At 50.5% G+C, this 16,367-nt stretch overlaps 1 protein-coding gene across 1 annotated transcript in view; it reads right to left on the bottom strand.

Annotated features, from left to right (window-relative positions):
• Window positions 1-15,742, bottom strand: part of SNX30 (sorting nexin family member 30) — a 90,838-nt gene extending 75,096 nt beyond the window's left edge. The window contains exon 1 of the mRNA XM_037036222.1: window positions 15,411-15,742. Within this exon, the coding sequence (XP_036892117.1) occupies window positions 15,411-15,566 (156 nt within the window). The 5' untranslated portion in view covers window positions 15,567-15,742. The remainder of the gene's footprint in view (window positions 1-15,410) is intronic.
• Between the last annotated feature and the right edge of the window lie 625 nt (window positions 15,743-16,367).

The raw sequence follows: 16,367 nt of genomic DNA, 5'->3' as shown, positions 1-16,367 counted from the left end.
GTAATTATAAACATTTGTGAAATAGAAACAGGAAACAGAACTTGGAGGAAAACAAAACCGAACAAAGCACACTTCATCAATGCAGTCAAAGCCAGGAAAGGAAGAAAAGAAGCATAACAAACAGAAAATATAGAGTGAGCCCTGGCTGGTGTAGCTCAGTGGACTGAGCGCAGGCTACGAATCAAAAGGTTGCCAGTTCGATTCCCAATCAGGGCACAGGCCTGGGTTGCAGGCCGGGTCCCCAGTGGGGGCCATGTGAGAGGCAACCACACATTGATATTTCTCTCCCTCTTTTTCTCTCTCCCTTCCCCCCTCTCTAAAAATAAATAAATAAAATCTTTAAAAAAAAGAAAAGAAAATATAAAGTCTAAAATTCCATATAAAACATTAGCGAAGTGAACCAAGACAAAGTAGGACTTATCCTAAGTATATAAGGGTGGTTCAACATTAAGAAATCAATTAATTATATGAAAAGATCAGTGCAGAAAAAAACAGAGGACCACTTCCCCAGATGGTAAGAGGGCATTTGGAGGCCTGTGCAGCAATAAGGCCTGGAACTCTACCGCAGAAAAACGGCCGCCTCGGAGCCTGTGAGCAGTGAGCGGCAGCGGCAGATCCTGGACCAGGGGCTTGCTTGATGCACAGGCAAGAGGCGGCAGATGGCGCGGCAGATGGAAGCAGTGCACAGAGACCTCTCATCCGAGGAGCCTGGCAGTGATGGGAAGAGTGAGCGGGCAGAAGGCAGTGAGCCTTAGGAACCTTCTATAACAGGGAGACTGGTACAGCGAGAAAAAGCTGAAAGAGCTAGTAACTGAGATAAGCGAAGAGACGCAGGCTAAGATACAGTAGAGGCAGGTCCCATGCCTGCTGGCCTGAAGATTGTGCTTTGCATAAGAAATGCAACATACAGTGCCTAAAGCATTTAAGTGCTCAAAAAAAAAAAAAGAAAAGAAAGGAGGAAGAAGTTCGGGAAAGGATAACAGTTCTGTAGCAGTGGTGCTTAAGAGAGTGGGCTTTGATGTTGAAAGACCCAAGTTCGAATCCCAGCCTCGATCTCCTCTAGCTAGCTGAGAACTAGAACAGTTACTTTACCTCTCAAATCCTTCCCCCCACCCCCACCCCCAGCTGTCAAAGGGGAATGAGACAGGAAGTACGTCACAGGAGAGTGCACCGAGATGATACATGTTCTATAAATGTCAGCAATGATTACAAACACACACTCCCGTCACTTCTGGGTGAAGGTGGGGCTCACTGAGGGAGCACATACTCACCCTTGAAGAGGAAGAGACCAGAACAAAGGAAAAGAGAAGACGCAACAATCAAGGAAATGAAATGCAGTCCCAAGCCTATGTTCAACATGAAAACCTGGGTATAGAGGAGACCACAGCAGATTTTTCTAGAAACAGGGAATGCTAGAATGTTGACGAGGATGGGTTTTCCAGGCGAGCTCCACAGTCAATCCAGACGGGAGACACAACCCCTGGGACCCCCCCACTCTTTGCAAGCACAGAGAATGACAGCGGTCCTGAACTGGAATGCGGAGATGGGGAAGGGGTGATTTTAACCGGACCTGAAAACCGGCACCTGCACAGGATCCTCTCGGGGCCAGCTTCATGGGTGTGTCGTCTGTAAGGTCACATGGGCTACTGTCATCATCTTGACATTCTTAATCTTTTTTAAAAGATTCTACTTATTTGTTTTTAGAGAGAGGGGACTGGAGTAAGAGAGGGAGAGAAACACCAATTGGTTGTCTCTCGCATATGCCCCGGACTGGGGACCAAACCCACAACCCAGGCACATGCCCTGACTGGGAACTGAATCCGTGAAGTTTTCCTTGGTGGGACACCATCCAAGCAACTGAGACATACCAATCAGGGCAAAATTCTTAGTAAATTTTTTAACAATGGGACAAGCATTTTAATTTTGCAACGGGTCCCACAAATGCTGCAGCCGGTTTTGGACACACTGGGAACCAACCCTCATTGGATCAATGTGGCTGAAATAAAACCCAAGGGCTGAAAAGGAAAGAATTTCCCGTTTTCACCAGGCCAGAACACAAATGTCCAAACTCTCACTGAAATTCCAACACGGACCATTAACTTAAGAGGCAAAATGGAATTACTACCTGCAACAGAGAACCCAGGTCCTCCTCCAAACACGCTGCACTCAAGAATGTCTTTAATGCCAAGAAACCACACTGGTTCCCACCACAGCGTTCTGTATAACACACCCGCATCGAGTTGAGCTGCCACTATTCACTTGTGTCCGCTCTGCCTGCCTTCCGGGACCACGGGTGCTGGGAAGGTCAGGTCATCTCGTTCATCGATGCGTCCTTCGGGCATGGTACACGATAGGCCCACATGAATCTTTTTAGAATGAACAGACAGTCCAAGCGTCCTTCACAGCTGCTGATGTAAGTCATGAAATAAGCAAGATTTCCTGGACCGGACAGGGTGGAGAATGGCCGCCCCGCTGCGTTTCTGCAGCGTGGGTGCTGATGCCAGCAGAATGACAAGCCCAGTTCCTCAGAACATCCCTCTGGCCTAATTAAATCGTCCCAAATGCAGGCTCGGCTGCCACGTTCGCAGTGAAACAACGATCCCGTAACCATTCTGCTTCTGATGATGGTAAGACGTCACTCATCTGAACGTCTGAGACCTGACCTGTGCCAGGCTGATGTCAACTCCGGAATTCGGATATTTAATTCCCGAGGAGCATTAGCAATGCTTTCCTCAGCGCACGGTACAGAGAAGCTCCTTATACACTTACAGAATGAATTCACCTTGGCACTTCAAGTGTGAACATAGTATGGTTTATTAATATTGATGAGAAGTGAGTTTTAAAAGTATATACGCCCTCCATGGGGAAAGGATGGTCTTTTCAGCAAGTGGAAATGGGAAAACTGGATACCCACACACAAAGAGTGAATTTGGAACTTCATCTTACACCATGTACAAAAATTAACTCAAAATAGAGTAAAGACCTAAACCTGTATCCCACAACTATAAACTCCTGGAAAGAAACAGGAAAAAGGCTTCATGACATGGGACTTGGCAATGATTTCTTAGATATGTATGACAGCAAAAACACAGGCAACAAAAGCAAAAAGAGAGAAATGAGACTACATCAAACTTTAAAGGTTTTTTGCAAAGGACATAAGAGAATTCAAAGGTAGCCTACAGAAGGGAAGAAAATATTTGCAAATCATGTATCTGATAAGGGGTTAATATTCACAATAAAAAGAACTACAGTTCAACCACCACCACAACAAAAGTCAAATAACCTGATTTTAGTTTATTTTTTTAATTAATTAATTTATTTTTAGAGAGAGGGGAAAGGAAGGAGAAAGAGTGGGAGAGAAACATCAATGTGTGGTTGCCTTTCATGTGTCCCCTACTGGGGACCTGGCCTGCAACCCAGGCCTGTGCCCTGACTGGGAATCGAACCTGTGGCCCTTTGCTTCACAGGCCCATGCTCAATCCACTGAGCTACACCAGCCAGGACAAATAACCTGATTTTAAAATGAGAAAAGAACTTGAACAGACACTTCTCCAAAGATAAGATACAACTGGCCAATAAGGATATGAAAAGATGCTCAGCATCACTAATCATCAGAGAAATGCAAATCACTACCACAATGAGCTATAATGTCACATCCATTAAAATGCCACTATCAAAAGAACAGAAAAGAGCAAGTGCTGGCGAGGACGCAGAGGCAAGGGAACCGTGGTGCGCTGCTGGTGGGATTGTAAAATGGTGCAGCCACAATGAAAAACAGGAAGGAAGTTCCTCAAAAAATTAGAAATGGAATTACCGGATGATCCAGCAATCGCCCTTCTGGGAGTAGAGCCAAAAGAACTGGAACGCGCATCTTGCAGAGGTGCTCACCCATGTTCATTGCAGTGTTATCACAACTGCCAANGTGCTGGCGAGGACGCAGAGGCAAGGGAACTGTGGTGCGCTGTTGGTGGGATTGTAAAATGGTGCAGCCACAATGAAAAACAGGAAGGAAGTTCCTCAAAAAATTAGAAATGGAATTACCGGATGATCCAGCAATCGCCCTTCTGGGAGTAGAGCCAAAAGAACTGGAATGCGCATCTTGCAGAGGTGCTCACCCATGTTCATTGCAGTGTTATCACAACTGCCAACCCACAGATGAATGGGTAAAGAAAATGTATACACGTGGAGTGGAGTACTATTCAGTCTCTAAAAAGAAGAAAATTCTGTCACATGCTGCAACATGGATGAACTTGGAGGACACTGGAGTTCCCTCTGGATTTCTATCATTTGTAAACCAAACTCCTGACCACTACACTTCCTGAGCCCAGTAAGGCGAAGCCCCGTCAAACTGCCTCCCCCAACTGTCTGCTGCAACGAATGGCCTTCTCCCTGGATTCCCGGCCTGTCGGTCCCACCCACTCAGTCCCGGCCAGGGGCTCAGTCACAGTGACCTGTCTAACCACAAACATGGTGCTGCACCCCTTCTGCTTAAAATGCAGTTGGCCTCCCGTCACTCAGGATAAAGCCCTCATTACAAACCGCAGTCCGTCCACTACCTGCCTTCCTAGCCGCCTCACTCACAAACCCTCACACACATTCGTGCAACCTGACACGGCCCAGCTTGGCACATGCTGGTTTCTCTGGTCAAGTTACCCTTCCTTTATCCACTTGTAAGACAACAACCCTTCATTCTCCAGCTCGGACATCATCCCCTTTGGAAAAGCCACTGTCCTCCTAAGCATGGTCGCCCCTTACCTCTTTCCCTGTGCATTATTCTCCCAACACAGTAGATGATGTCAGTGCCCATCCACATCCCCTCAGCTGGCCCACCTCAGCAACCGCTGTCCTGACCTGCAGCTGCCAGCACCCACGTTTCTCAGCCCGATTGCGTCCCCTGGCTGCAGACCCTGCACTGCTCAGCCCCAGGGCAGGTTGGAAAATGCTGGGGGAATTCATGCCCAACGCTCCCACCCAAGCTGTGCTTAACCAATGACGGGCAGGGCTGCTGTTTGAGGGCCCCAGCTCCCTGACCTGCGGCAGGCATAACCGAGAGGCATTCTGTGCAGGCTCCCAGGGCTCCCCAGGAGAGTAGAGCTCCAGCTACGCTCGCTGAGATCCAGCTCTGCAACACGGCTTGACTGGTCGCCTTCCCTTCCCCGTCTTGCTCCTTCACCTCTCAAACTGCTGGCAGTTAAACCCATTCTCAGCGCCTGGTTCTAAGGCAATAACACCTAATACGTCCACTGTAGTGTGTGCCAGACACTATTCTAAACACGTATTTAAACTTCAGAGCACCCCCGTAAAACAACGCAAAATTTAGATAGGAGGAGACTGAGGCATTATAGCAGCCGCCCCCCATCTGCAGGGGATACTTTGTAAGATGGGTGCCTGAAACCACAATGAGCACCAAGCCCTACACATACTCTGTTGCTTCCTATACTTACCCATGATAAAGTTTAATTCACAAATCAGACACAGTAAGAGAAGAGCAGTAACTAATCAGACAGAACAATGACAGTAATATACGGTGATAAAGTTGTAAGAATATAATCTTTCTCTCTCTTGGGATGCCAAGACAAAATGCCTATGTGACGAGACACAGCGAGGCGAGCGACGCGGGCATTGGGAGACAGTGTCAGGCTGCTGCTGGCCTTCTGACCGTACGTCAGGAGGAGCTCCCACTGCTCCGGGTGACCCTCCATCAAGGAGCCATGACGATGTCAGCAGCTAAGTGTCAGGAGTACCAGACATTGATGGTCAGGGGAATCTGATATTTTCAGACTGTAGTGGCTGTGGGTAACTGGAACCACGAAAAGAAAACCCTCGGATAAGGAGGGAGAACTACTGTGCAAGCTTAAGAAGCTCACCCATGGCGGCAGAGCTGGTAAATGCATTCAGCATCTTTGATACTCCATTGCAACCATCTGTGTATGTGTCTTTCCCCTTCATCGGACCATGACCCTCTCAGGGAGAGACCTTCGTTTGATCTCAGCATCCCAGCGTCTAGCACGCCGCCAGGCCTGTGGCAGATGCTCGAGAGACTTGGATTTGAAAAGAGCCTGTACTCTGCCACCCAAATGTGCCGTGTGCATTTCCTTCCTCTGTGCCTCTTCTCACACAGGAGCCCCGAAACACTTTTTCTGGGCATCCCTCTTGCCCTTGTCCACTACCCACCCGGACACAGGACAAGAGTTCCTGACCCCTGCTGTGAGAGCCCAAATGAGGAATTCTCACATCTGAGGCAAGGCAGATGGGAGCCGGTGCAGGACCCCTCTAACATCAAGTAAACAAACTCAACGGCTCAGACATGAATCAGGGCATTTTTGCCAAGCGGTTATTCATGTGCTTATTTTAACTGGAGAGACCCTCGTTTATCATGGACCATGCCTCCTTCCCCATAACCTCCACCAGAGCTCAGTTCTCCCTTATCCTGAAGGCATTCCTCAGCCCTGTTCGTCCCTAAGCAACCGACCACCCTTCTTATACCAAACTGCGGTGACCTCCTGCCCTGGGTGTGACTTTCAGTATCACTTGGTCTGAATTCTGACCTCGACCTCTGCGCCTTCTGCTCCCACTTCTATTCAGACCGACTGGAAGCCGTGTCTATATAATAAAGAAGGTATTGTCGGAGGAGGCACCACTGGCGCTGAGCCCTGAGGTTTGGGGGGGCCTTTCGACATCAGGGTTCGGGCACCCTCTGTCCCGAACTCCTGACTTTGGACGGCAGCCAGTGGTCTCTACACCCCTGGCTCAAGCCTGCTGCCAGTCCCTGCTCCTCCTGCACCAGGGAGCATCGGCCCCTAGACCAGACAACCAGTCACCACCACCCCCACCAGAACCAGCCCTCTTTACCCGTGCTAACCTTCCTCTCCCAGGCAACAACTCTGACCTAAACCAGGCTAACACCTTCCCGACCTCCCTCGTTCACTGCCAGGCTCTCCTCGTCCCAAGCACTGATCACACACCCCTGCTCAAAAACCCTCTAGGGCTGGCTATGGCCTAAAGAACACAAGCAACTCCAACCACGGCACTCAAAGCAGTCTTCGGCTTCCCCCGACCTGGCTTCCCCCTTCGTCTGTCACGAATCCCCACCTCTAGACTCTCAACACCCACACGTGGCCCCACTGACTCCAACTGCAGTGGGCACCGGCCTTGTCCACCTGCGGCCCTCCACTCAAGCTACTCCCTCTGCTCGTGCTGCTTTCCCCGCCTGGCACCTGGAGGCTTCCTCAAACATCAAGGACCTGGTGAAAACACACCTCTGCCACCCTGGCTGACTGCAGACGCACCCCCTCCCACGACAGTGGGCTGACCAACAGGACTTAAGCACCCCCCTGGCAATACTCCCGACGTAAAACTCGATATTCACTTCACATTTTAGGTGAATGCATTGATCAATTTTAAGTTTCCTGTGACAAGCCAAATTGAAAATAGTGTAAACAAAAGGGTACTCAAGACCTCCCGGAACAGGGAAGCCCAGGAAGCAGGGCTGGCTATAGCTTTGGCAGAGTGGGCACGGGTGGGGCAGGGGCAAGCGTTCTTCAGGCTTGCCCTGCCTTCCTCCCCAGCCCTCCTTTCCTCTCCAGCTGCAGTCTAAGGCAGGCGCCCTCCACATCGCAGGAAATGATGGATCACAATCTAACTGCCAGAGAAATTCTTTCCCCCAGCATCCACCTGAGCAAACCTCAGGAAAGATGGCTGGGCTCTGCTAGGGTCCCTCATCCACCCAGGAAGAGATTTTGGCCGATGGAAGATACTAATGAAAGACCAGAAGGCAGGAAGAGGAGAGAAGGCAGGGTATTTTTCTCTGGTCTAGACAGAGTCCTTGGTGGCCGCTTGCTCCCTCTCCAGGGCGCCCTTCCACTGTGGCCCCGGCTCTTGATGCGCAGCCCTTCGCACCACAGTTCAAACTCCCACAGAAGCTCCTGCATTCTGATAATACCACCTCCTCCCACAGGCCCTCCGACCTGAGGATGGTCTTCTCTGCTTACTTCTCTGTCCTCAGCCTGATTTCTCATGCTTCCCATCACCAGTGTAACTCATTCCCTGTGTTACAGTCTCTCAGTTTGAAATGCCTGGTTATTTTATTCCTTGACCAGACCACAACTAATACAGAAACTGACAGAGTCAAGGAAAGAAGGCAGGAAGGCAAGAAAGAAAGGAAGGAAGGAAGGAAGGAAGGAAGGAAGGAAGAAAACTAAAAGCCGCCACCACCACCTCGCATTTATGAAAGGCTCACTATGTACCAGACACTCCTCAAGGCCCTGTGTTTTAGAAATGAACTCACAGGATTTTCACAGCAACTGTGTGATGTCGGCACTTCTGCCAACCCCTTTTAAAGATGTGGAAACTGAGGCTCAGAGAGAGAAAATCCCTCGCTGTTACAACGACTGTAGGTAGTGGATCTGGGATTCAAAGTCAGACAACCAGGCTCCAGAGGACACACTCCAAAGCCTGACAGCAAGCAAAGGGTGTCTCGGGGGTACATGGAGTGCCCACAGGATCGAGTGCTACTGTGAGGTCAGGTAAGATAAGGAATGCGAGGCGTCAACTGATTTAGCAATAAGGAAGTCACGAGGATCCTTGAGCCGGAAAGCTAGAAGCCGGACAGCACGAGGCAGGCCAGTAGGCCAGAGGTTAGGAAGTAGAGACAAGAGGAGCAAACGTTTCTTTCAAAAAGTTTGGCTGTGAAGAGGGGTCACGAAATGAGGCAGGAGATGGAGGAGGAGACAGCATCACGGCAGTGTTTTCTGTATTCTTGCTTTGTTTTAGAAATGAGAGCCACTTGAACGTGTTTAAATATTGATGGGAATGAGCCAGAGGAGAGGGAGGTGGAAGACACAGGAGTCAGGAGGACAGCAGAGCAGGGTCTGGTCTCCAGGGGGCCGGAGGGGCAGGCTGTGTAGTCCCAGATCTGCTGAGAATCTCTTCTGCTGCAAACAATGGGTAAGAAAGCAAGGATGGCTGCAGATTCAGACTGGTTTATAAACTGGTGAAAAGAAGTTCTTTTACTGTGACTACCGTCTTCCCTAAGCTAGAAAATGAGGCTGCCAGCAGAAGGAAGGGCAGAGTAGAAGGGTGGAGGGTGTGAGAAGCAGAGAAAAGCTGTAGATTAGCCACGGTGCAGAATGGGGCCCAACTGTGCGAAGCAGGGGTGCCCAGCACCACTGAGGCCCCAACTGTGGTTGGAATCTGTGGTTACTTATGATGGCAGGAATTCTCCAGGTGCCTTCAGACCCTCTAGATATAGGCAAAAGACATGAAAAAAGCGGGATGATCCAGCTTGGATGTATAAGGAGGACAGCAACGGACGAGGTGAGCCACAGAATCTAATAGAGACAGGTGTATGCAGGAAGTCAGAGCACAGGTGTAGTCGGTCACTCCTGAGAAAGCGGTAAGGCAAGGTGGTATCTGACGGCACCACCACTGGGCAGAAACAGTTCTGGATGTTATAATACAAAGGTGTGGCCATGGGGGAGCTGAATTCTGAAAAACCAGGGGCAGGTGACTGGAAATAGGGTCAAAAGACTGAGAGGTCTGCAGATTTGGACAGAGTCCCACGAGACAAGGGCATGATGAGAGAAGACAGTGAGTTGGCCAGCAGGGGAGCCTAAAGATTTTGATGAAAAGGGGTAAGGAGGAGGGAAGCGAGGAAATGACTAATAAGAAGAACGTAGTGGAAGGTCTGTAATGGGCATTTGTTGTTTCTGCTTGTCCAAAAGTCACTGGTTCCTACTTCTTCCAATAACAGCATGTTGATTTTGCTTTGGAAGCCACCTCTTGCCTCCCCAGGTCATGAGGGGACTTCCCCTCATAATTTATTCTATACAATAATATTCTACAGTTTACTCTGGGGGATAGGAACATGAGTGTTCATTGTTGGGAACCGCCATGCCTGGTTTGAGAAGTTGTAACCTCTCCATGGCTAAGGCTGAGTGAGTGACCTTCAGACCACAAGCCATTAAGGAGACAAAGCTTATCTCCCTGGCAGGGGCGCCACTTCTGCCCCTTTTACTTCACTCTGCCTGGCCCCCAGTGCATGATCAGTTAGCCAGAGATAGGTAAGATTCCTCAAGGGAGGGATGACCTAAGACAGGCACGATCACAGGGGGGCCCCAGGGAAGGACTTGGGGGTGATGGCCCCTCACCCCCTCAGCTTTGACATAGCTTGAGTCCTCATTCTGTATAGAAGTCTCCTAATCTCTTAGCTGCCTTACTTCCTCTGCCTGACTTAAGCCTGAAACAATGATAGAGGGCGGTGCAGCCCTGTGCTGGAAAGGGCGGGTCCCCTGGTGTGATCAGGCCTAAGAAAGAATACATAAAATCCTGTGAAACCTGCTTTGTTAAGAATGCTCTCAATTAAATGACAAGAGTCTGAGCAGGAAATGAGTTTGTTTCCCAAAGTTTTGTAACCCTTTAGCTAACAGACCCTGACTCAGAATAAGCTCTCCTAGTTCTTTGAATGTTATCTATTGTTTGGTCCTTACTGCCTGACCACAATTAATGAGCTTTATCTGTATTCCTGTGCAAAATGAACCCAATAAAAGCCCATTGAGGAAAAGGCTCTTGGTCCTTCTCCTTTGAGAGATCAGCCACCTTTCCTCCCCAAGCAGATCATGTCTTGGTAGACTTATTCTCATCCGTGGAGGACTGAGGGCAGTGGGGGCCCTGCAGGGGGAGCCCCCCTCCACGGTTCATGTTATTATTCATTTAATTTGTTCAACCACATAGATACATTTTATCCCTTAGATCATATAGATCTATTTTATATACTTTGTATATATATTTCACAGTTAAAGGAAACAAACATACATAGAGAAACTTCCCTTCCCCATGCACTAAACATAGGGACCCATGTCAGGTCTGAGCAATCAGAATTACAAAGATTGGTTTTGGCACCTGACCCAGTTTAGGCCCATGAGACGCCAGCCCAAGCTTTTTGCTAGAGCTATCAGGAAAGAGGTGCTCTCTTTCTGCTAGCGTTGTGAAGCTCATTTGTATGACCTATCCCTCCACCAGCCGGAGAAGAAAGCTAACACAGAAGAGAGCAGGGCCAAGAGGAAAAGGACAGATTCCCGACTCATTTGAATCCTTAGTTCCAGCCACCCTTGAAGCCAAATACCTGGGGCTTTTCAGTTAATATTCTTTTAACTAAAAAGAAGCCTAATTCAGTGGACCAGTCACATGAAGGATTCTCACTGCAACAGCCCGTGTGATCCTTCACCACACATAAACCAAACCATGCCGTCCTCCTGCCCCAGACCCTACCATGGCTCGAGAAGCAAAGGCTGATGTCCTCAGGGTGACCTACCAGGCCCCCGCCACCATGCCCCTCGACTATGACTCTCCCATTACACATTCACCCTAGCCACACTGGCCTCTCAGCTATTCCCTGACCCCCTGCCCCACCACCCCACAATGTGCCTTCAGACCTCTGCTGTAGCTGTTCCCTCCACCTGGCCTCTGCAAACTTCCCAGACAGCCACCTGCAAACTTCCTCACCTCCTGCAAACCTCTGCTCCAATCCAAGTTCTCAATGAGCCCTAGCCGAGTCCCCATCCCCATGGCCAATGATCCCAAACACCTCCCTGCCCTTCTGCTTCTTCTTTCCTTAGAATGTATTACATAATACAGCATGTACTCACTAAATGTACCCAATGAGGGCAAGGGTCTTCCACTGGTTGATTCAATTCAAGTTCCTAGAACACTGCATGACTCCTAGCAGGCCCTCACATATTTGCTGAATGAACAAATAAAATGACATGAGCCTCAAAGGAGCAGAACTTGGTTCTAAGAGGTGGTGGAGGGAGAGGACATGAACCCTTATCTCCTGAGCCTGATGTGAGCGGAGCACAGGAGGAAAAGACACCTGCTTTTCAAAGACTTCAGGAGGGTGGCCGTGACCTAGGGGGCAGGAAGTAGATGTAAGAGTTCAGTAAAGAGGTTGAGGATGTGGGTAGGGTGGTAACCACAGTGAGAGGGCTTGATGTTAAGTTTCGGGAGGCACATAGGAGTTGGAGGCTGAGTCAGGGGAGAAGCAGCCCAGAGAAGTTTTCAGATGAAAAGTGAAAAAGAGTAAACCATGGGCCAATGGTTTATTTACATTTTTAATATTTTAGTTATTTATTTTGAGCCGGGCAGGGAAGGAAAGGAGAAAGAGAGGGAAAGAAACATAACATCGACCAGGAATGGGAATCAAACCCCATGACCTTTCGGTTTACAGGCCAGTACTCAATCCATTGAGCCACACCAGCCAGGGGAGCTTACTTATATTTTAGGTGGAGATAAAGGGTGATGATAAAAGGCCTGGTGAGTTTAGTTGGCGTCAAAAGAATCAGTCCTAGCAATCATTGGTAGAGAGAAAGGATTCCTCCCATCTCTCCATGATTTAAATGGTATTAGATTCTCTGGGTGGAGAGGCCATCACCTATGGTCTTTCCCTCCTTCCCAGCACCCAGAGGTCATTCGGAAGTGCCTGCTGGACCTGGGCCCACAGAAGGCAGTTCCCCTCACTAAGCAGCCTGGCAAATCTTCACTCTCCAAGCCCAGAACTGACTCTGAAGCAGACATCCAGGATCACAACCCTATTACCCAAAAAAGCAACAGAACAGGCTTCTTTTTAAAGAAAGACCATAGGACTCACTGTTCCTACCTGCCCTCCACGCTGCCACAGCGAGGAAAAGCAGGACAAAGGAAAGCCTTCCTTCCACTGGTGCTGATTCACCTCCGTTGCCTTCTCTCTACAGAAATTTCTCCAGTTATGAAACACATGTGCATGCCAGGAATCAAGGAAAATGTTACTCCCAGTCGGAGAAAGAAATTACATTGTTTAGCCTCTAAGGAAAAGTGGCTTACTATAATCGGGCCCTTGGGAGTGATGTCATTTTGATGTTCCTTACAGCTATAGGAGACTTATTCAACAATTAATAATTAATAATGAGGTCTTCAAGACTGTCTCTCTCACAGAAGTGTCTCTGTAAAGGCAGGCAGCAGGAATTAGACCTGGGCCTCACTTCCTGCCCATCAACGAGACCTGGGTAGTGCAGGGCATCCATCCTCCCAGTTCTTATCGGTAAAACGCCCATAGTACTGAGTCAGGTGTCCTCCTGACTCAGAAGTATGCATCATCATGAAGAGTGGCTCATTAAGCAAACATTTAAAATAGCCACCTGTAGCAGCCAGGCTCCAAGACGGCCCCGGTGATCCCTAGCAGTGGTGTGTTGATCAGTTCTGTGACTTTAAGTGACACTACACATAATAAAATGATAAGCAAATAACATAAACAAGACTTAAGCTCCCACAGTATCTCTTCAATGTTATAACAAAACGACGTTATTGGAGGGCCTGTGGATACACTCGTAGCCTCTTCTCACGTTGCACCAGCATTAGCCTCTGTGGCCGCAGAGTTCGGTAGAGGCCCATCACTTCCAAGTGGTGGATTATAAAAGGCTGTGGCTTGCATCTTGGGACCTCTTGCTTTCTGGGATCACTCACTCTGGAGGAAACCAGTAACCACGACAAGGAGCCCGATGGAGAGGGACTATGACCTGCCAATAGCCAAGTGAGTGAGCCTGGAGCCCTCCACCCACCCAGTCCAGACTGCAGATGGTGGAAACCCTCATCGACCTTTGTCAGCAGCCACCTCATGACAGACCCAGCTAAAGGGCTCCCAGATTTCTGACCCTCAGGTGCTGTTTTGAGATGCTAAATNGGTGGATTATAAAAGGCTGTGGCTTGCATCTTGGGACCTCTTGCTTTCTGGGATCACTCGCTCTGGAGGAAACCAGTAACCACGACAAGGAGCCCGATGGAGAGGGACTATGACCTGCCAACAGCCAAGTGAGTGAGCCTGGAGCCCTCCACCCACCCAGTCCAGACTGCAGATGGTGGAAACCCTCATCGACCTTTGTCAGCAGCCACCTCATGACAGACCCAGCTAAAGGGCTCCCAGATTTCTGACCCTCAGGTGCTGTTTTGAGATGCCAAATTTTGGGATAATTTGTTACACAGCAATAGATCATTCATTCACTATTCTACACAGACCTGAGATGGAAATCAACAGATTTAACCTCAGTTCCTCATCAACATACATGCGGGACAATTTCTCTTTCCATAAAAGAGCAACAAATTATTTTCAGATTATTTCAACTATTACTTCTTGAGTGTCAAATACAGGGAAGGTATTTGCAAAAGAAGTAAGCCTTCATATAGTGTATAATCTATAAAATAAAGAAACACAATCACAAAGAGCTCCCCCCAACACATCTCAAACCACTCAAACCATTGGCTTTATAAGCTTTTTAAGTCCTTTTGCTCCTACTGTTTTAGCCCCCACTCCCTACCCTTTGCCTTTACAAACCCTCTCAAGAAGGTTTATCAAGTAACCCTGCCTAGCTATTTTGACTGCAGGCATACCCATTTTTATTGTACTAAATGCCCTCCCATCTAAGAGGGAAAGAAAGTTAGGTCCCCCTAATTTCATTTAGTATTAGGACAAGAAGGAATTCATACTTTACTAGGAGGAGAAAATACTGATCACAAATGTTGAGAACAATTCTGATTTCTGCAATGAGGGACAAGTGTCAACAGCAGCGCTAATAGAATCACAGCTCAAGTCCCGGTGACAGCTGAAATGGCGACAGGGGAGGGGGACTCGGCCGCTTTCCCCTCACTGGACTCTGCTGTCTCTCAAAGCAGCAGGAGGCTTGCGCTGCTCTAAGAACATCAGGAGCCTCACTCTGCACAAAGAAGGTCAAAGGGCGAGTTTCTTTCCATCAACCACAAAACCAGCGGCTGCCAAACCTAAACAGTGTGGGAGGCCGTCAGAGGTGAAGGAAGCCCCAGACAGAAAACCACAGCCGAGCCTCCTCCCGCCAGCGGCTGGGGTCTGAGTCAGGTGACTTGTCAAGGCACACAACAAACCTAGACAAAGGTCCCTCCCCACATGACCGACGGGGAGGAAGACGACTGGCAGTAAGATCGAGGCTGCCCAGTCCGGCTTCAGAAAACCATTAACTCCTACTTCTTGGCAGCCCCAGCAAACTGGAGGAGCTACAAGTTACTCTGCAGCTCAGCCTCCAGGGATGCGCCTGGAGGAACTTGGGACCCCATCCCCAGACACCCACGCCTGCGGCCCCAGCCCGCACGCGGGACCCCTCCCCGCCAGCTGTCACCAGCGCTGGAGTCCGAAGCCCCGCAAGCCCGTCCCCTCTGCCGATTCCCCTGAGGCTGCGACCCCACGGCGGTGACAGGGGAAACGCCTTTTCCAAAGTCTCTGGGGGCGAGGGCGCGCCCGCCCCCAGGAAGGGGCGCCCAGGGTGGGCGAGGCCCGGTGCCCAAGGGAGCTCGGCATCCAGCGTCCCTTCGGGGAGAGCAACGAGCCTCCCAGTCCCCGGCTAAGCGCTGCCCACCTTGTCGGCGAAGCTGCGCGCCGTGAGCAGGTCCGGGCTGGGCGTGCTGTCGCCGCCCACGGCCTCCTCGCTGCTGGAGCCGGCCAGCGGGTGCGGCAGGTCGCGCAGGGAGTGGGGCCCCGTGGACGGCAGGGCCTTGGGGAGCCCGCCCGACATGGCGCGCACCGCCCGGGACGCGCCGCCGCCGCTTCCTGCTGCTGCCCGCCGCGGCGGGCTCCCCCAGCGCCCCGGCCGAGGCCCCGCTCCGCCGCAGCTCAGTCGGAGGCCCCGCACCCGCCGGGCTGGGAGCCGCCGCCGCCGCTGCCGCCGCCCGCGGGCTTATCTCTGCCCGCGCCCGGCCTCGCGCGGCCCCGCCCCCGCGGCGCCTCGGCCGCCCGGGGAGGCGGAGGGAGATGGGGGGACGCGGAGGGGGGCGGGGGACGGGGAGGCGGGCAGCTCTGTCCCCGCCCGCCGCCCCGCAGGAAGTGCGCCCGGGCCCTTGGCGGCTGTTCTCCGAGTGTCCAGCCTCGCCTCGGAGAGACCGGCCCCGCGGAGACTGCGCGCTGCCCTCCGAGCAAATGTTTAACGGAAATCAGAGGTGGAAAAAGACGTTGGAGGATCCTGTTCCATACGACCCGCGCTTACTGAGGCGCCCACGGGCAGCCACGCTGGGGGCTGGGGTCTTTGGAGCACGCGTGTGGGTTGAGATAGTCTGGCCTTTAAAATAACCCGAAATGGAAGGGATTATGAGGCCTATTATAAGAATGGCATAAAACGCTATTATTAGGTTCAAAGGAAATAGAGAACAACAAGTCAAGGAGTCTGCGGGAGATTTCTTCAAATGCACGCCGAGATCCCCGTGCCATCTTGCTTCTGCAGCGAAGCGGGGTTCGCGTTAGGTTAAACCGCAGAAGAGGGAGCACCAGAAAATGGAGGGAGTGCCACAAATGATACGTGACTTTTAAACTCACACCTTGA

This window comes from Sturnira hondurensis, unplaced genomic scaffold (assembly GCF_014824575.4).
Source record: "Sturnira hondurensis isolate 20B ecotype Veracruz unplaced genomic scaffold, ASM1482457v3 Scaffold0022566, whole genome shotgun sequence".
In the NCBI taxonomy this organism is placed as follows: Eukaryota; Metazoa; Chordata; class Mammalia; order Chiroptera; family Phyllostomidae; genus Sturnira; species Sturnira hondurensis.
This window is presented reverse-complemented; position numbering and strand designations above follow the sequence as displayed.